The 16275-nt window shown below is 32.7% G+C and overlaps 1 protein-coding gene across 1 annotated transcript; it reads right to left on the bottom strand.

The window, feature by feature from the left end:
• Nucleotides 1-11563: 11563 nt before the first annotated feature.
• On the bottom strand, nucleotides 11564-16070 carry LOC112276253 (uncharacterized). The gene is made up of 7 exons (XM_024507394.3): nucleotides 15936-16070; nucleotides 15660-15835; nucleotides 14975-15287; nucleotides 12974-14661; nucleotides 12598-12822; nucleotides 12243-12383; nucleotides 11564-12124 (listed from the first exon to the last, which is right to left on the bottom strand). The coding sequence occupies exons 2-7, from the start codon at nucleotides 15807-15809 to the stop codon at nucleotides 12071-12073; spliced, it is 2571 nt and encodes an 856-aa protein (XP_024363162.1). The 5' UTR covers nucleotides 15810-15835; nucleotides 15936-16070; the 3' UTR covers nucleotides 11564-12070.
• Nucleotides 16071-16275: the final 205 nt, after the last annotated feature.

Raw genomic sequence — 16275 nt, 5'->3', positions numbered from 1 at the left:
GTCATTGCTTTGGTATTTTCTTCCTTAGTCACTCAATTTTTTATGCTTTTGAGTAATATTTGGTACTCATCTTTTTCTAATTACCAAATTTTCAACAATGTAAGCCACAATTAATTTGAAGTTTGGACGGATTTTTGGCGAATTTCCAAGTGCTAGGAGATCTATTGTACTTGGTAGCATAAGAGCATCAACTTTGAAAAATTGTAACTCAGTGACCTCTAATTCAAATTTAATGTGACTTAATATTATGAATTTAAATTAAAGTCTAGTTTATTAGAAAATTTGAGTCACTAACTTCTAAGATATATCGAATTTTTGATGATTTTCAAAGTGAGGATGGATCTGCTGCCTCAGCCATTTAGAACAATTAACTTTAGAAAAATGTAGCTTAATATCTACTAATTTTTTATCATTGAATATTATATTGAAAAAAATAATGCTAAGTTTAGTTTTAGGAAAAATTATATTTGTTAACTTTAGATTATTAACCAACTTTTAGTGATTTTTTAAGTAGAAGGGGTGTGCTGCCAAGGTAGTCCAAGTGGCTCTACTTGAAAAAACCATATTTCAAGTATTTTTAATCGGATTTCCACAAGATTTGAGAAAATAGAAGTATGCTAGAGTTAACCTTGATCACACCAAATTTGACATAAATTGGATTTTTAAGGAATTTTTGGTGAATGTTTTAGTAGCAAGGGTGGTTTCCTACAACTTGACATACTCAAGGTATATTATTGTTTCCTCTCTAATCATCCTCTAATCACATTTTTTAACACCTAATCTGCTATATTAGTTCTCACTCATCTTATTATCATTACTTTATATTATTTAATAATTTTAAAGAAATTTTTATTTATTACAATAATTAATGGTAAAGTTTTATTTTTCATCCATCTTTATGTCTAAAAGATAAAAGAAAGAAAAAATTAACCTTATCTTTTCATTTTTCATTTTTACTTTAATCTTAGTTTGTAACTTTTACTTTTTATCTTTAACTTTTATTTTGGTTATTTTTAAAACTTTTCACTCAACTTTTAGCTATTAATTCTAATTTATTTTATTTTATTTTATTTTTATCTTTATTCATATTTTTCAGAATTTAAATTTGATGTAGTAAATCTTAGAAGGAAATTAAGTTATTTGACTATAACATTTAAGAAATCATAAAAAATTATATACTTGATTGGTTTAATTAATTGTGATTATTATATCATTTATTTATTTTTATTTTTATTTATTTATTTATTTTTATTTTATATTTTATATATTTATGGTTTAAATGCCCACCTTGGTTAATATTGAATTTTAATCTAAGTTACAATTGAATCAAATTGAACTTAAGTGAAGAGAGAAAAAACCATTCATAGCATGTAATGGCTTGAACAATAAATTATTCCAAAGATTTTGCCTTTGGCATTATCCTTCAACCTATATTAAAATTGATTGATAAGGGCTTTGTCATTCTAGTCCATGTTACAAGTAAAGTTTTAGAATTCAAGAGCATACATGGTGGCTGGCCACAATCTTTGCCGTAAAGATAAGAGCTTGGTCTCTACTACTCTTTCTTGATCACTTTCTCCAAATGTGGCCATAAATACTTCTAGGAATGAATTCAAATCATAAAAGAGTTGCAAATCCTTTTTCATTAAAAGTACAAACCAAGAGGAGGTACTTCTTAATAGAAGTACACATATGAATCCAACTTGAGTAAAACCATCGAGGTATTAAAAGGGATACAACCTTAGATAAATCTTGACTTATTGTAAAAATCCTTAAGATTTTGATCTTATTCCATCAAACTTCTCAAGCATAAAAATCCTTACCCTAGTCATCTTTATAGAAGCAAAATTCTATAGATTTGGTTGTAAGGTCAATCTACTTGATTCCTTCAACTATACAACTTCTTGCCATAGACTTTGAACTTCTTCTATAGATGTAGGAATAGTACATCCATAATTTATATTAAAAATATATGAGATTTCTACTTTTAGAATATTGATAAGTTTATAAAGATTTATAATAGTTACAAATCTATTTTCACTTCTATTTAGAATAGCATCCATAATCTTTTCTTCTATAGAAAACTCAAACAAATTCAAAAACTTAAATTAGAGGAAGATAATTTATAATCTCTAATATCAAATTAAAATTTCTATAAATAGAAGTGATTCTTCTAATTTATAATCCTCTCTCTTTAAAAAAAATATCAATGATAGAAAATAATATTTTTTGTTTCAAGATGGATAGTCTGCAACCTTCAAAAAATAACAATAGAAGTGGAATAATCCACTCACTTTTAAAATAAGACAAAAATAGAAAGTTAGTACTCTTATTAGAATATGAAAGATATGAATATCAAAAAAAAAAATCCTCAATATATTCTTGTATCATTAAAAGGAATTAAAAAGTTACTCAAAGATGATATAATATTGAATTAGAATGGCTACTATCAAAAATAAAAGACTAAAAAGTCTTGAATCAAGACTAAGGATTAGAAATTCATTGATAAGAATGAAGAAGGCTTTACTGTTGCCTCCATATATAATCTTAATTAAGAGCTACGTGGCAATATCTTATAGAACTTTCAAAACATGTTGACTTTACAAGACACATATTTTAACGTACAAGGTAAGTTTTCTATATGTACATAACATAATTAGTTTGTTCCACAAGCTACCAAGATATGATTAAGTTGTTGACTAAGTTTCTACCTACCAATCAACTATAAATACATATAAAGTCAAAGTAGCATTTATAAACCTTTTAGGAAGTTTTTCTAAATGGTGTTATGAAATTAATCTACTTTTATTTATTTTTATCTATTTCTATCTAATCATATAGGTATTTATTAGAATACATATATATATATATATATATATATATATATCCATTACAAAGCGAGTCTTGAGGCATTAAATATTTTAACAAATCAAGATGAAAAATCAAATCGTGACATTTCTATTATCAAGTAGAATTGGTGTCAATGATCTATTCAAGGTATTTTTTTAATGTATAGAAGAGAGACAATAAATGAATGGAATGGATAAGAACACCATTAAAGCTTTACAAGTAGTGGTAGGTAAAGTTGGAAGATTGTGAGCCATTGAATTGACTCACTTTGATATTTAGTATAAAAATGCACTTCTTGTACTTAAAACACAAATTTTATAAATTAATATTAGAATTTTAGGAAAAAAAAATAAAAAATAGATTGCTAGTAGGGGACATATAATTTAGAGTAGAGTTTAATAAGAAAAACTATAAAGACTATATTTTTTTAGTTAGCTAGTAGTAGAAGAATTACAAAAGAAGTAGTCTTGATGTCAAAAAAAGAAAAAAAAAAATTAGTAAGGTTTAATTATGAAAAAAATAGTCATCAATTTGGTGACGAAATTAGCTCTTGGATGAAGGAAGGCCATAGATCTATATTAGGGATCTTAGAGATCAAGGATGGAAATATGGCGGCCTTTCCACAAGCCACCACTCAATTATATAGGAGTGGTTTGGTTTCCCAAGCCTCTCTCTCTCTTTCTTTTGATAAGAGCAAAGCCATACCAAAGTGTAGTCTCAACCTTAACCCTAATCTTATTTTTTTGCTTCTTTCTTCATCTTAGATCTCATTGTGAACTTTAGGAACATATGAGCATTGGTTTTTTGTCATGGATGGTACTTGTTGTGGTTTAAAAGGTGCTCCTTTGCAATTAGTGGTCACCAACGATTTCCATAGTTAAAAGGATTTGAAGGGCCTCGGATTTTCCTCAATCAGTCTATGGTTTTTTATGATTTGTAAGTAAAAAACTTTCATCACATAGACCTTGTTATTGACTTTCCAAAAAGCTAAGGCTTGCTCAATTTGGAGTTGAACCGAATTTTTGTAAATTTTTTAGTGCAAAGGAGGTGGCTGTCTTGGCAATTTCAATAATCCAATTTTGAAAAGGTATTTCTCAGTGCCACTTAATGGGATCATTTTGAAATGTTGGAAATATAAGAAAATACAAGTTTCACTTCCATTGGCACAGATTTTATTTAATTTTAAATAATTTTAAATTTTTAACAAATTTTTGAGTGAAGGGGGGTCGGCTGCAGTAGCAGGCCCAATGACCCAACTTTGAAGAAGCATTGCTCGTAGCTCAGGTATTAGATTACAACAAAAATTGCATAGCAAGAGCGTCTTAAAATCAAATTTTCAATACAAAAAAAATCACTAGATTTGGAGCTAATTTGGATTTTTGGAAAATTTTGGAGTAAAAAAGAGGTGCTTCCCTCAATCCTTAGGCATTGTCAAGGTACCTCTGCTGGTACCTCTTTTTATTTTATTTTTTCTTTTTATTTTTTTTTTATTTTTTTTATAGTAACTTATAACTTCTATATTTCTCTTTTGGCTTTATTTTTTAACTTTTAATCTTCTTCCTTTTATTTTTATTTTTTTTTATTTTTTAACTTTTACTTTTTATTTTTTACTTTAATTTTACTTTTTAAAATTTTAATTTTAACTTTTAACTTTTAATTTTAACCCAACCTTTAAAAAATTTATATTTACTATGGATTAAAGATAATAACTTAATTAATTATTTTTACCAACAATTATTTAAGAAGTAATAATTTATATATTTTTTAAAATGATAAAATAATAAAATAATAACACTTAATAAAAATGACCTAATAAAAAAAAATAATATTAATAATAATAATAATAATAATAATAACAATAAAATAAAATAAAATAAAAAATTAAACCAAATTATCTAATTAGAAGTAGAAGAAAGAATTATTTTGCATGAAGTTAAGGAGTGAATTATCATTATAAATGTGAGTAATGTTAGAGGATTTGATTAATAACTTGGTGTTTTAAGAAGAACAAGTAATAAGTGGATTAGTTTACAAGTATTAATCAAAAGCATACAAGATTTGAGGGTAGAAATAATTGACTTGAAGAAATCCTAGATGGCAAGCTTATTAAAGGCAATTGAAGGCTCAAAAGAATTTATGGAGACATATATGTGATGTAACAATCCAAACCTTAAGCATGGTAAGTGTGATAGTTATAAGGTTGCAATCAAGGATAGTATTGTATATTTTTAAGAAGATTTGATAAGACTCTTATGATCACATGAGCCTTTAAAGATTAATTTTGAAAAGAGTGGCGTGAAAAAATTGGTAGAAGAGCAAACACCAAAAAATAATACCATATAAGGATAAAAATTTGAGTCTCATTCTATTACAATTGAGCATAAAGAAATTAAGGCTAATTCTTTACCAACTAAAGAAGCCATATTTAGTAGAGCTGAAGCTATCAGGAAATAATTGAATGAAATAATCTAGTTGATGCTATTAGTATTAAAGCATTTTTATGTGAGAATAAATATGATGATGATTTGTATGATTCTATAATTGAGGAAAAAAGAGGTAGTACTATTCATGAGGAAGATGTTGTTGAGCTTAAAAACAAGAAGATGTTTCTAAAGAACAAGAAGCTTCTAAAGAGTAGAAACTAAAGAAGATGTCTTCTTTTACTCATCTTGGTAGTACATCATTACCAAAAGAGTGGTGGAAGAAGAAAAAAGAGAATAAAAGAGTTCACATAAATAAATCTAAAGGTAAAAATTTTACTTATAAGCTTCAATTTCATATTGAAACATCTACAAATATGAAAAATATTTTAGAAGAAAAAATCTTAGATGCCAAAATTAAATTTATTCTAAAAGAGACTCTTGATATAGCCAAAAAGGTTTTCTATGAATTGATTATCAATATAATAAAGAAAAAGACTTAGATAGCAGCTGAAGTTATTATAGTAGAAGCATTAAATACATTGATAACTATGGATGAGGAAGAAAAAATAGGGCATGTATTTGCACAATTTGTAATACCAAAAATTAGAAGTAAGGCTAATATGAAGGAGAAGGCTTCATTCAAACATATTGAGTTTATAAAAAAGCTTTGAATAAAATACACATCTTTGAGATCTACGAAGATAAAGAAGATAACATAAGAAGCATATGTAAACACTTGCTTGAAATGTAATAATGATGGAACAAGAAATAATAGCTATTCAATTATTTATTAAGCAAGAACTACTCTATAGACATATGTGAGGTTGGAAGACTTTAAAGGCCTTGGTTGATTATGGATCTGAAATCAATATCATGTCAAGGTGGATATATAAAAAATAATAATTGATCAACTGATATAAATTATAATTGAATAATTAGAATTGCAAACAACCAATAAGGTGATTTATATAGAGCTTATTTAGCTGTAAAGATTAGGATTAGAGATGTAGAAGTAGAGCAAAATTTCTTTGTACAAAATTATGCTTCATATCTAATAATACTTAATCAGCTTTATATTATAAGTGCTAGAATAGAAACTAAAGTTTCAAATGATAATTCACTTTATATCACGATTTATAGTTGGGATAAAAGAAAATTTGTGTAATTTATTATTATGAAACCTATCCATAAGAGGTATAGAAGATAATTAAAAGAGATGCCTTTGGAGTTGGAAAAAAAAAAAAAAAAAAAAAAAAAAAATTTAGAGAGTACCCATATAGGATGGAGAGTTCAAACTAAATATAAAATTGTGGTAAGAAAGATAAAACTTGTAGCTACCCAGCTATCAATTAATAGTATCGAACATATCAAGCAAGCAATTAAAGAGTTAAGTTTAAGAAAGAAGTGCAAAATTAGATACTAATCTATTTAAGAATCATTATTTAAGCTCAAGATTAGAAGGAGTGATTTCTTGATATTAATGGAAGAAAATATATTTTAAAAAATACTTATTGAACATGATAAGGCATATTTTTTAATTCCTAATGAAATTGGATGTGTAGAACTTATAATTATAATACCTATGGTATCACATGTTCCATAGAATTCAATGCCTATATTTGTGCCTAGAGTTTTGTTTCCAAAATTAATAGAATTATTAAAAAATAAATAAATATGGATATTTTAGAACCTTCAATTGCTTCCTATTCTAATAGATGGTTCATAATACCCAAGAAATTATAGGTATTAAGATTCGTTCATGATATACAATATGCAAACAAAGCTACTATTTCAAATATAGAGTCAAGTCATGTAGTAGATGAAGTAACTGAATAATTCACAAGTCATGCCATTTAATTTATTAGAGACTTATATTCTGAGTATGACCAATTTTAATTGGCTAAAGAAAGTAGGGATTTAACCACCATGAAGACTCTTTTAGATTTAATGGAGATGTATACCTTATCTTAAGGTGCAACCAACTTAGTGGCTTATATGCAAAATGCTATGAAATAAATATTAAAAAAAATTGTGATTGAAAAAACTATTCTATTTTTGAATGATATACCTATAAAAAGAAATAAAAAAAGAAAACAAAGACAAGACTATAGAAGTTGAAGGTTGCAAAAAAATTATCAAGAAGCATATTAAAGATGTGGCTAAGATATTAGAAAGATTGGAGTTAATTAATCTTACATTATCATTAAAAAAATCAAGCTTTGAAATTGATGAGATTCTAGTGATGGGACATATATATGGCAAATATGGCAATAAAACAAATTCTAATAAAATTGATGCTATATCTAAAATGAAGGCTTATAAAAATATTACAAAAAACAAAAGGTTTTTAGAAGCATGTATATTCTATTACATTTGGATGCTTTACTTTGTCTATATCTCAAAGCCACTATACAAGTTAATAAGTAAGAATAAAAAACTTATTTGAGAAGAAGAATAAGAGTTAGCTATAAAAAATCTAAAAAAGATATTGAGTTCATCTCCTATACTTAAATAAGTAGATTATCAATGAAAAGATGAATGATTGTAATAATGGATATAATTCTTGTAGCAATTGAATGGCCTATTAGACAAAATGATATAGAATGGAGAAGATTTATAATAAGGTTTAGAACCAAGGTTCATACAAAAAGGCAAAGGACTTATAAACAAGTTAAAAGACAGCTTTAGGAAGTATTCATCCCTCTAAAAGCTGAGAGGAATTATTTGATTAGAATAAGTATGGTTTTAAAAATAAATTATTTATCATTAATTAAAATAATAATTTACTGTATTATTCCACATATTGTCATGCTAAAATGGATAGCCTATATAAGAATATTGAATCTTGTTTTAGTACATATTACTGATAAAAAAAACTTTGTGGGAAATATGTTGTCTAAAGATAAGTGTACCTTTGAAGAGGAGATGATGATACATGAAAAAAAATAAAGATCAAGAGAAAAAAAGCTATGGAAATTCATTTGCTATTGGTAGAATGGATTTTGGTGATAAGATTCAAAATTTCTATGATGATTTGTATGAAGGCAAATTAAAAGATATTAGAATTTATTTAAAAATAATGAAGAAGCAAAAAAAGTAGATGGATAAAATCTTCAAAGATATTAGATATCAATCCTATGATTATCTATTTAAAGATGGATTTCTATGGAAGAGGCCAAAAAGAGGTGACAAAATTCTATTGAAGGTAATAAGAGACCTTAAAACTAAATTTAAAGTTTTAAATAAATATCATATTATACTTTGCGTAAGATATATGAGAATTTGGACCACATATATTAAGATCAAAGAATGATATTGATAGAAAGGCTTATACAAGGATGTAAAAGACTCTATGAGATCATGCATAGAGTGTCAACTATAGTCTAAGGTTAGGTATAGAGATGGATTACATCCTACTTATCCACCATCTATATATTTCCAATAGATAATTGATTTGATAGCTATGCCATCATAACTTTGAGATATAAAATACTTGGTTATAGCAAAAGAAGAGTTGTCAAATTATATTGAAGGAAAGGTTTTAAAAACCAAGACTACAAAAGAAGTATGTAAATTTATATTGAAAGACATTTTCAATAGATATGATAGCATTAGGAAGATAAAAGCTAATAAAAAAAAATCAGATGCTATAAAAATATGGATGCTAAAGAATTTTTTTTAATAAATAAGGAGTTCAACTAAAGTTGACTACTTCTTATAATCTTGAAGCCAACAGAAAGAATGAGAGAGATCATTTTTCTATCATACATGCATTGATTAAGGTATATAAGAATAAGCCAATTCAATGGCCTAAACTGCTTCTATATGCTTTATAGGTTGATAGGACTACTTATAATACTATTATTAGTTATATGTCTATAGAATTAATGTTAAAATAAAAACCTATGATGCCAGCATAAGAAACCTATTCTATGTAGATGTTTCTATCTTAGAAAGGTAATATCAATAGAAAATATTATTAAAGCAATGGATTTAATAATTAAAAAGATTATCTAAAGACCTTCAAATTGTAACTCAGAGGTTAAAAAAAGTAAGATTAAAAAATAAAGAAAGATTTGACAGAACTCATAGGTTGAAGTCTAAATCTTTAAAGATTGGAGATTGTATTTTAGTTTATAATAGCAACTTTGAACATTAGCATAGCATTATAAAGAAATTGGCAAAAAAATAATTTAGACCATATATAGTAGTTACAATCCATGATAATGCTAGATATAGCTTACATGAGTTAGATGAAGCTATCATTAGAATTCTAATAGCAAGAAAGAGGGTAAAGGCTTTCAAGAAAAGAGAATAGCAATTCAAAATAGAAGACCTTGAGGAATTCTTATCTCAATATTTGAACCAAGAACATGAAGTAGAAGAATCTGTGAGTGTAAATTTTTACTCCTCAATCCAAGTCACAAGATGGCCTCAATTAAGAATTGCTTGTAATTGGTGGTATGAAATGAAGTAAGCAAATAACAAGAACAAAAAAAGAACAACCACAAAGCAATTGAAATAAATGACATGAAGCAATTACAATATCTAAAACTAAATCACAATTTGTTCATTGTATATTTATTTAATAAAAATAAAAAGTATATTTTTAGATAGTTAATTTTATTATCTTTCTAATAATATAAGAAACATGTAAATCCGAATTACTATGAATAAGTTATGAAGTTTTAAAGATATGAAGTAAATAATTGAAAAATAAAGTAAAAATATTTTACCTCAAAGGTAACTTGTTTATAGATCAAGGGTTTGATCCTCACCAAAGCTCACATGTAGCATATGAGGGTGTCTAAGAGAGGCCACGAGGCCTTAGTCTTATCATCCTAACTACCTTCAAGGTACTACAACCCATATGGGACTTGTGCACTCTCCTTCCTATAAGGACTATACTAGCTGCTGGTCTTCCTATTTTATACTATAAAGAACCAACATTTTTGTAAGTTTAGCATTTTCACCACTAATATTCTAATTTTCTATTTCTTTAAGGATTTCTACACTACTCACTATATATTGTGATTTAAAGCATTCTAAATATATATTTTTATCCTAAAATAATAAGTGAGTCAATTTGATAACTCACACAATGTATTCCCAAATAGAAAACCATGCCATATGATGTTGTGTTTTTCCTTGCATATCAATCTATTAATATTCACTCTATAGAAGATTATAAGTTTCTTCATTTCAAAATATCCTAACACTTTGTGACTGTGAAGTTTTAGCTTTTCACATTCTTATGGCCTTTGAACCACAAATTATTTTCCATCTACCATTTTCTTAAGTAAATCCATATTCACAAATCTTGTCTTATATACTACCTTGAAGTCATATCCTTGTAGCATCAAGGCCCACCTTACAAGCTTTTCAATTAGTTTGTCAAATTCTTTGAGTCATTTGAATAGTTGATGATGCATTATAAAAAAAAAATCCACTACCATGCAAATAACATTCAAAGTTTGTAATTGCCTACATTGTAGCTAAACATTCTTCTTTATATGAACTTACACAAAAGACATAATCAAGTCCATTTAAAATATTTTCTTTAAATCTCTTCCTTTATAAAGTATACAATTTAAATTAAATTAATAAATAAAATCTATACTTCTTTTTGGATTAATTATTCTATGTATAATATATTATTTTAATTTATTATATCTTCACTTGGGCTATCTTTAGATTTTTTTAGATAACTATATTTATCATTATCACCTTTAGATTATTTGTATTATTATGGTCATTATTTTTATTATCTTTGGACTACTCTCATCACTCTTGAGATATTCAAAGAATCACCTTTAAACAAGCATGTCAAAGAATTTTGAACTTATCCAAATTCTTATTTTGGATGAATATCAACAACAAATGTTTAATTCCCTAACATCCTAATTTAAAAGTAATTCCTTAATGTCCACTACATTAAAGGTAGAATTAATAATATTCTTCAACTATCACTTGTTTGCTTTTTCACATGTAAATTTCTTATCTATTTTATAAACTGTTCTAAGGTACAATATACTAAAGCTTGTAAAGACGTGTGTTTCTGTTCAATACATCTTCATGTGAATTGAGAGTTGATAGTGAAATTAGAATTATGAGATCTTCCACATTGTATAATCAATAATTATCACACTAAACTATCTTCATAAACTATTAAAAATATTACAACATTCTGATGTGCGACAATATGAGGTCCTTTAAGAAGAGTACACAATATTGAAATCATCTATGCAGACTGTTCTTGACCTTACTTAAATAATCTATTTGAATGAAGATTTGTCAGGTAAAGCTGTAGGAAAATTCACATAACATTTGCATTTCAATTTAACATTGCATGTGGGGTGATAATCGTCAAAGTAGTGTTCTCTGATTCCCACGGATAATCACTAAACCATTGTTCAGTTTTCACCATAACAATTGTCTATTGCTTCTGTGATCAACTCCGACATCAACTGTAGTTGAAATTCGGAGCTGTAGACTGCTAACAGCTGATTTCGATCACAGAATACTATGTACACGGTCGCAAACTTCAGAATTCCTCTTGCTTCTACGAATCTGGCTGTTGCTGCTCACTGAGACACTGGCTCCATCTGCGTTCCTTGACCAAGATGAGCTTATTCAGTATGCGGATTCCTTCACTTGGAGTCGGTATCGGGTTCAGTTACTGTCGAAAATCGCAGTGCCCACAAAATTTTCAAACCATGGCGGAATATCCAATCGGTACTAACGGGCACCCACAATATGAACCAATTCGCCGATGCTGTAGTTCAGTGCGCAATGATCTAGCCTTTTTGTGCTCTTGTAACACAAGTTTTAAATGACTCCATCTGTCGGACCTGTAGAAGTTTGTATGCTGGGGAATAAGCGGTCCATCATCACACAACAAACTGCAAATCATCTGTCTGGCATGAAGTGTGACGATTAATCACCAAAAAACAGAAACGACCAGCTTACCCGCTCCTTGACGGTAGCCCGTAGCTTGCGCAAGCTCATATCTTCGGGACGAACTGGACCAGTACCCACTCTACCGGTTGCATGCGCGCTCTCATCTGACGAATTCGTGGAGCGATCTTTCAGAACTTCAAATTTCTTACCCTGACGCCAGCAAGAATGTTCATTGTCAGAACGGGTCGTGTATCATGCACAGTAGTACACATCACATCAAAGCCCAATAACGAAGCTTGAGTAGACGAAGTTTGTGTTGATCGAATGGAGTCGAAGAAGTATCCAGTAAGTGATCCGAGAGGAAGAGAGAGAAAGAGAGAGACACAGGGAGAGAGGTTAAAAAATTAGGCAGCGGAGGAATTACCTTCTTTTTCTCTTTGCCCTGACCGCCGACCTTACTTGCAACATCGCTTTGATTCTCCTTATTCGACGTCAATTCATCTGAAGAGCGCATTTTCTGGGCACTCGGCACCTCACCTTCACACACAATGTTTGCATCTTCACAGATAACGAATCCATTTTCTGAACCTATGGTAGCCTTCGGAATCAATTTTGCCTTCTTTGCGCTGCGCAGATCCCTATCAGGTACCTGGGCACAATACCAATACACAGAGGTGCGTGAAAATGCATACAGTCTAAGTAATACTGCGCCTTAGCGTCGGAGTCGACCTTATGGCAGCCATGAAAATCGAAATGATGAAACAACTCTCAAGAGCCGAAGACTAGAGTTCACATCGTACCGTCTTGGTGACGGGCGTCTTAAACACGGCAGTCGGAGGAGATCCATCTACAACTGATGAGAACTTAGGCTCCCAGTAACCCTCTCGCACCTTCTTCTCCGCGTCCGCTCTCCAGGCTGCTAGTTTTTCCAGTATGGAAGTGGCTTTGGCAAGAGTGCAGTCTATGTTACTCTGGATCTTCGTCAACGGCGTGACTGCCTCCGCAAGGCTTGAGGCGGAGTTCGAGTTGACTGTTCTCACGGGAGTCACAGGAATCTGGACACTAAGCCTGCATACTGAAGTTGGCAGCTCTGCACCAGCAACAGCTACTGCTTTCGCTGATGCGGTAGGGAGTGAAACTGTTGCCTCTCCCTTCTGAGCCGATCCACGATGGAATCCCGGTAGTTCATCGGATGTAGGTGTGGAACCAGTAAGAATTTTCTGTGCTTTGTCCAACTCCGGGGTGGAGCTCACACACCCTTCCTCAACAGTACTAGTCTCACACGAGATGTCCATCCTGCCATTCAAAAGGGTGCAGACCTCGAGAATCTCAGAATTTCCTCGCAGCCCATCCTCCACATCTCGTTCTTGATCAGTGACTGCATGCACAACAGCAGTAGGTGCCACAGTAGACTGTGCAACCGCCAAATTGGTGTCATCCTCCATTCTATGCCGAAAGGCAGTCGTGTCTGCATGGCTATGATCTGATGCTTCCACTGTCTGCACACACTGGCTCTCTGCAAGCTTGTCAGGGGACAAGGCGTCCACGAGGGAACCTAGATGACGACTCCCTGGTAGCTCCCGGTGGGGTGGCTCCAAAACTTCCACACTAGTTGTAGAACGGCCACATGCATCCTCACTGGGACGAATTGAGCCACCTTGAGCTGGTGTAGCGTTGTTAAGCCCAGCTGCAGGTGGAGTCAACGAAGGAGTCAAACTCCCGCACGCTGACGATGCCCATTCAGTGGCAGTGGGAGAGGCTCCGGATTGACCCGGATCGTGAAGCGGGAGCGTGGACCCTTGAGAATTGGACTCGAGGTTCGGGTGTGATCCAAGGAGTTCTTTGTGGAGAGCCATGTCCCTGAATTCAAATCCTGTTTCACGAGGGCCTGCTGGAATATCTTCACAGCGTTCCTCAGTCGGTGCTGGAGAGTTAACGAGTTGTTCTTCCTTCGTAATGCTATTTGGAAGTCCAAAAAGTTCCTTGTGTAGAGCTGAGTTCTTGAATTCGATTTCGGCAGACGGCAACTCAAGAGTCTCCGTCTCGGGTTCAGGCTGGGGCTCTGGTTCTTTAGTTGCGCTTTTCTTGGGCACAACCTCGTCAGCAAAGGCCACCCTCTTGCCTCTGGAAACTTTTTTCACCACACCAGCTTCAGTAGGCGCTGGACATGTGGTCTCTTCCTCCGGCGGTGATTTCATGGGACCGAGCCTAGACTTCATCTTCTGGGCGGTTTTTCCCGTGGAATTCAACACAATGACTTCAGGGACCTGAGGCTTGGATGCTTTGGGCGTTGCAAGCAGATCAGAAAAGGAGACTGGTGGAAGGGCATCCCCGCCCCTTCTAGTCACAGTTGCAGAAGCCTCCGCGGGTCGCTTCCTCGGAGTGAGTGCTCGTGTGCTAGGGCTGCTCAGCGCGGTTGTTGAATTCCCGTACTTTTCATACAAGGGTGCAGGTGCGGCTTTCGGAATTTTGTCCAGAAAAGCTGCAGCTGCAAAGCCAACTCAAGGTAAGAGCTGGTCAAGACTCCAAATAATTTCTCATTGAAAATCACAGTGGGGGATCAACTCGAGAAAAGTGTGGCATCAAACTGCTTTGAAAAAGTTTACCGGTGATTTATGTCGTCTAACTGACTATCCGTGTGTCTAGTGACGTGTTATATGTTGGGTTGTCTAGGTGTGCTAAGTGTTAATTGTCTAGAGAAAGTGTGTGGTGAGTGTGAAGCAAACTAAGATGATTACAAGCCCGTTCAAGTGCTCATTCCTAAACAAAATGATTGTAGTGGGCCAGAAAGTATACTATACCTCTCGTGAGAGCAGGGACAATCGTAACCTTCTCTTTATCCTCAGGGACCACCTGGAGTGATCTATCCGACCTCTTCACTCGCTTCAAGGGCGTGGTGTTTGGTAGGGGAAAACTGGCCTCATCGGTGCCAACTGGGACTAGCTTATCAGCAGTTTTTAGAGGCGAGATCTTTTTCTTGCCATTCAAGATCAATGACGCCAATGATGTCTCCGGCAATCCTGTCTTCTTTTCCAACTTGTGCTTCATAGGTGTAGTTTTCGAAACCCCAAGAGAAGTCATGCCCGCTGACGCTTTGGATTTCCCAGTATCGGCCTGTTCATTTGGATTCAATCAACAACTCTCACTATCCAAATGCACATGAAATGAGAAGCATCTGACTAAACCTCAGGAACAGAAAACTGACTCTTTCCAGATGGCATGTAATTGCAGAAGATGATGAGGACTGTTTGTCTCAAGATCAATATTCTGTGGCCGTAACGCTATGCTTGCGGAGGCAATACTGGGTAGGAACACTCGACTTCAAAATAAAGATCATTCACTCTTCCAATTCTGTTAAGGGCGCAGATGCCACACATGACAGATTGGGAGCATTTCCTACACAATCAAGGCACTAACTCCCAGTTGTCTTGTGCCATGAAGCAAAAGCGCGGATACACCCAGTTCTAAACAAGTATCAAAACTTACCGGCACACACGCGGAGAGAGCGTCTGCCATGGCGACATTGGTCTTATTCGCAGGAATACCATATTGTTTGCACAGAGCTTGAAGCTCACGACGCGGCAAGTTGTACAATCGTAACGTAGCCTCCGTTTTGGGCCTCCTAAACGATGACATCTCTTCGCAGAAACCCGGCAGGCCACCTGTGACGCAAAATGATCACTGTCTCTAAATTAAATCAACTACCTCTCCTCCAACATCCACAGTACCCTGCTCAAAATGTTCAGTCTCTCATAAACTCACCACTCTCTGTGAACAGGTCTTACTCCCCAGTCAAACCTCCTTCGCTGCCTCATCAACAACCGCCCCTACTCCAGCAATCGTAATCAAATTCAGGCTTGAAAACCATATATACTACTCACAGCGTCCACCAGAAACAGCATTAACACAGCGCGGAATAACTTCAAGCAGCGGAAAACCCACAAAACGGCCACTAACTAACTCAACCTAGGCTTACAGAACAAGGCAATGCTCCGCGCTACCTGTCACGAAATGTGACAGAAATAGAGAGCCGACTCCTCGAAACCAAATTTCAAATAATAATGCTTGCGACAATGAACAACAGGCGCAAAAGAAGGCTGCC

The sequence above is a fragment of the Physcomitrium patens genome, chromosome 23, assembly GCF_059467195.1.
Source record: "Physcomitrium patens ecotype Gransden chromosome 23, ASM5946719v1, whole genome shotgun sequence".
Lineage (NCBI taxonomy): Eukaryota > Viridiplantae > Streptophyta > Bryopsida > Funariales > Funariaceae > Physcomitrium > Physcomitrium patens.
Note: the sequence above shows the minus strand (reverse complement) of the source record. Positions and strands in the feature narration are given on the sequence as shown.